Here is a 4025-nt window from a genome sequence, read left to right as displayed (position 1 = left end):
ATAAGATGAATCGTTTCCAGGATGAATCGTTTCCAGGATGAATCGTTTCCTGGATGAATCGTTTATAAGATGAATCGTTTATAAGATGACTCGTTTCCAGGATGAATCGTTTCCTGGATGACTCGTTTCCAGGATGACTCATTTCCCTCCAGCTCTCCAGACTCTGGTTTTGCTGATGGAGTTAAATAATAACTTTGTAAAAATTATTTTTTATTAATAAACAAAGTGATCCGTTTTTTTTTTTATCCCAAATTTTCCTGAACAAATCAGCCGATTCCAGTTTGATTTGCTGTAAAACTGATCATTTATTGATCACCCAGAGAACCAATCAGGTGCCTGCTGCTGATAAAGGCACATTCTGTCTGAGCTTTTTGTTTCTGCAGTGATCTTCTAGCTTCCTGTGGGCTCAGCTGCGCTGGATGAGCGTCACGATGCTCTGAACGAGTCTCACAGTCGGCTTGCAGATCGGATAACGAGGCTGCAGCTTCTCCTCGGCGCTGGACGGAGTCACAGCGAATCTGCAGAGCAGAAAGAAACTATAAACCATTAAAACAGCCGAAAAGTGAAAGTTGTCGTGATTCCAGCTGCTGTAGACACTTAAATATAACTTATAGCAAATACCCAAGATTTATTGCCTGACTAAAATAATAACCATGTTATGAAATTTACTATTTTTTCTTGGAATTTTAGTTTTTTTCTTGAAAATTGACAACTTTATAAGCTCACAAATTTATTTTTTTAAGCTTAATCTCAAATTTCAGGGTTTTTTCTAGCAGATTTTTGAATTCAAGGCCAGAATTTTAATAGTTTTTATTTTAGAAAATATTTTAGATTAATCTAAAAAACTTCCTTTTTCTGTGCCTTGGTTAAAATGTTACTAGTGGGCTTGAATTATTCGCCTGTCCTGCAGTACTGCTGTTTGCCACTAGGCGGCAGTGCAGGCTCTGGATCTCCCACCTGAACTCCTCTCTGAAGTTCAGCTGCAGGTGCTGAGCCAGCTGGTTGTTGTACTGCAGACAGGCCAGCAGGAGGCGACACCGCTGGAACAGCAGAACGGACTGCGCCGGGCTCAGAACCGACCCGTTCTGGTCCGACAGAACCAGAACCAGCTGCTGGGCCTGGTGGCGGATGAAGGGCAGCTGCGGACAGACTGAGGTTAGCTGGAGGAGCTGAGCGGCTGGACTCCTGTGAGGAAGGCTTACCAGGTGGGGGTGAGGCTGAAGGACTCTCAGGATCCACGACACGGACACGAAGTTCTCTCCGGGGAAACATCGGCTGGTCTGAACAGAAGGAACGTTCCTGAAACCTACACATTCTGAAGGCATTTTCAGTCCATTTAAAGATTTTAAGCTCTTACAGCCAAGGTGAAAAGAAAGTACACCCCTGTTACTTATAAGATCTGCTAATGAAATGTGTTCACAAAACTCCGCATTTACAGCTGAAACCAGAAGTTTACATCCCGGAACTTTTGTCTTTTAGATCTGCAGATGTTTACTTTGGATATATGGATAAATGTGGATATTTCTAGATATTTCTTTTCCAGAATTGAAAGTTGTAACTCACCTGGTAGCCCAGCAGCAGCAGCTCAAACAGCAGCGAGCAGGCAGCGTCCAGGTACTCCGAGAGCAAAGCCTGGAGCTGCAGGGACACAGAGGCTAACTCAATGTTTTAGGACGTATTTGAACAAATCTGTAGTGTGAACCAGTTTACCTCGGAGTCAGACGCGGATCCTCGGCTCTGCTTCTCACCGCCAGGATCACAAATGAAGGCGAGCAGCAGTCTGGAGATCAGAGCCCCCCTGCAACGAGGAAACGGCGTTTATCTGCAGAATGCAGCTGAAAACGGTGAAATGTCGGAAATTAGCGTTAGATTTAGAGCAGAAAGGGCAAAACTGTCAACCTGAACAATCTGGAGTTGATTTGGAAACGGTAAGAAAAATGACAGAAATGTAAAAAGAGAATAAATTTCTACAGCTGAGAAATATGGCCCTGTATTATGGCCAATAAAAATAAAAAGAAATAAATTTCTGCAAAAAAAAAATCAATGAAAAGTTTGAAAATTCAAAAATTTGCTAGAAAAAAATGTAAATTTTCAGATTAATCTCAGAAATTTTCTAGAAAAAACTTGGAAATTTCAGAATTTGAAAAGTTGGACTTTTTTTTTAACTTTTCAAAGTTTCAAGGTTTTCATAGTTTTTTCTCACAATTTTTTGACTTTTCATAGCAAAAGAAAAAAAAAATCTTAAAACTTTTTTATTTTCTTGTTCTTTTTTATATTTTTAGGTGTAAAAATTTACTCATTATTTCTCAAAATTACAATAATTCATGCTGTATTAATGAGATACAGAAATTTAATCACTTTTTGAAAATTTCTGTATTTGTTTTACTTTCCAATTTGACCTCAGTTTGTTCAGGTTGACGTCTCTATTCCTGTTCTGAAACTTCTGCTAATTTGTGAAGTGAATTTAAAATATATGAAAAATTTGAGTTCTTAATTGATTCTTGAATTATAAAAAAAAAAAAACATCATCTTACACATAAACATAATTCTGTAAAAATAACTTAAACAAGCCTGGCAGCTGTTCAGCAGCTGTTTCCTGGGAGTTTTGCGTTACCTTTCGGCGAACAGCAGGCTGCTCCTGGCTGGCTCCGCCTCCGTGTCTCTGAACATGATGGCGAGCGTCTGGACGATCAGCGTACTCAGCCTGACGAGATCAGCACAAATAGCTGCTGAAAATGGGATTCAAGCAACTTTAAACGCATTTAGACCCGGATGTGAAACCTTAACGTTTCATTAGCTAGGCTCAATTTCTCCAGAGCATAACGATATGAATCCACCGTACACCTCACCGCTGTCTCACCTCCCTGACTTGTTCTTGTCTTGACACCCTATGCAAAGCTAAGTAGCTATAAAAGCATGGCTAAGTTTGCTACTTGGCTCTAATACCAGAGGAATTGGTTCTGCTGAAGCGTCTCTCTCACAACAATGATGCTAATCTTGGAAGCTAACTTAACTTTGCCTGAAGTCGAGCTTTAGTTATACAGATTTGATCTGAATTTAACTTTAATTTTCAAACATTTTCTGGTCCAAATGTCACTTCGTTCGTCCTCATTATGACATCGATGATCCTGTTTGAGGTAAACAACCTCAGCCTGGCCTACATCTGCCCCCTGGTGGTGGAGGTTGGGACTGTCAACACGAGTCTCTTACAGGAGCTGATCTGTGGTGTAAACTCTGCTGAAGCTCTGACGGCCATGAAGACGTTCCTCCAGAGTCTGAACCAGGAAGACGAACGTCTCACCAGACTGCAAACAAAAACAAGTGGATAAAAATCCTGACTTCTGTCCACATGTCCAGGCGTCTGTCTGCGGTTCAGCCGTGTTTCTCGTAGCGTCTCACCCTCCAGAAGAGCCTCCTCAGCGCGGTGCTGCGGTGAGCCGCCGTCCTCAGCTCCTGCAGCAGAAGGTACACGTTCTCCACGGCGACGCCGTCCTGCAGGAGCTCCGAACTCAGCTGAGCGAACAGGTGAGCCGTCCGCTCCGCGCTGCAGACACCAAACAGACGATGGATTTTAAACGGTGGTGGAGACCAGAACGCGTCGCGGCGTGTTACTGGTCCACTGGGTGCAGCGGCGCAGACATTTTCAAAGGTTTGCACAGCGAACGGCTCAAAAGTAACTAATCAGTCAGTAGCGATAATACGAGTCATGGACTGGACGCGTTGAGAGATTCCAAAACTATGACTGCCGGGCTGGTGCCTTACCACAGGCACAGACTGCATAGTGTCAACACCAGATATAATGTTGCTTCTAGCCTGGTTCTCGTGATCACGACTACTTTACATTCCTATGGTTTCTTTTTCTCAAAATGTGCAAAACAGTTAGAAACATGGCTTGTTAGACCAACTGGGACCACACCAGTGTGGACTGGGACCACACCAGTGTTAACTGGGACTACACCAGTGCGGTATGGGACTACACCAGAGTGGACTGGGACTACACCAGTGCGGTATGGGACTACACCAGT

The 4025-nt window shown here is 42.9% G+C and overlaps 1 protein-coding gene and 1 long non-coding RNA gene across 4 annotated transcripts in view; one reads left to right on the top strand and one right to left on the bottom strand.

The window, feature by feature from the left end:
* Window positions 1-14: 14 nt before the first annotated feature.
* Window positions 15-4025, bottom strand: part of lg23h12orf56 (linkage group 23 C12orf56 homolog) — an 11626-nt gene continuing 7615 nt past the window's right edge. The window contains exons 7-14 of one of the 2 annotated variants that reach the window (XM_008400311.2): window positions 3400-3544; window positions 3211-3305; window positions 2615-2704; window positions 1711-1798; window positions 1564-1638; window positions 1203-1280; window positions 958-1139; window positions 322-518 (exon numbers count right to left, since the gene is read on the bottom strand). In XM_008400311.2, coding sequence (XP_008398533.1) covers window positions 407-518; window positions 958-1139; window positions 1203-1280; window positions 1564-1638; window positions 1711-1798; window positions 2615-2704; window positions 3211-3305; window positions 3400-3544 — 865 coding nt within the window. In that variant the 3' untranslated portion in view covers window positions 322-406. Of the gene's footprint in view, window positions 519-957; window positions 1140-1202; window positions 1281-1563; window positions 1639-1710; window positions 1799-2614; window positions 2705-3210; window positions 3306-3399; window positions 3545-4025 lie in introns of both variants that reach the window. The other variant, XM_017302812.1, reaches the window with a different exon arrangement.
* Window positions 1276-4025, top strand: part of LOC103459079 (uncharacterized) — a 9096-nt gene continuing 6346 nt past the window's right edge. For both annotated transcript variants that reach the window (XR_532667.2, XR_532666.2), the window contains exon 1: window positions 1276-1364. This is a non-coding gene — a long non-coding RNA (uncharacterized LOC103459079). The remainder of the gene's footprint in view (window positions 1365-4025) is intronic.

This window comes from Poecilia reticulata, linkage group LG23 (genome assembly GCF_000633615.1).
Source record: "Poecilia reticulata strain Guanapo linkage group LG23, Guppy_female_1.0+MT, whole genome shotgun sequence".
Lineage (NCBI taxonomy): Eukaryota > Metazoa > Chordata > Actinopteri > Cyprinodontiformes > Poeciliidae > Poecilia > Poecilia reticulata.
The sequence above is the reverse complement of the archived record's forward strand: the minus strand, read 5'-3'. Positions and strand labels throughout refer to the sequence as shown.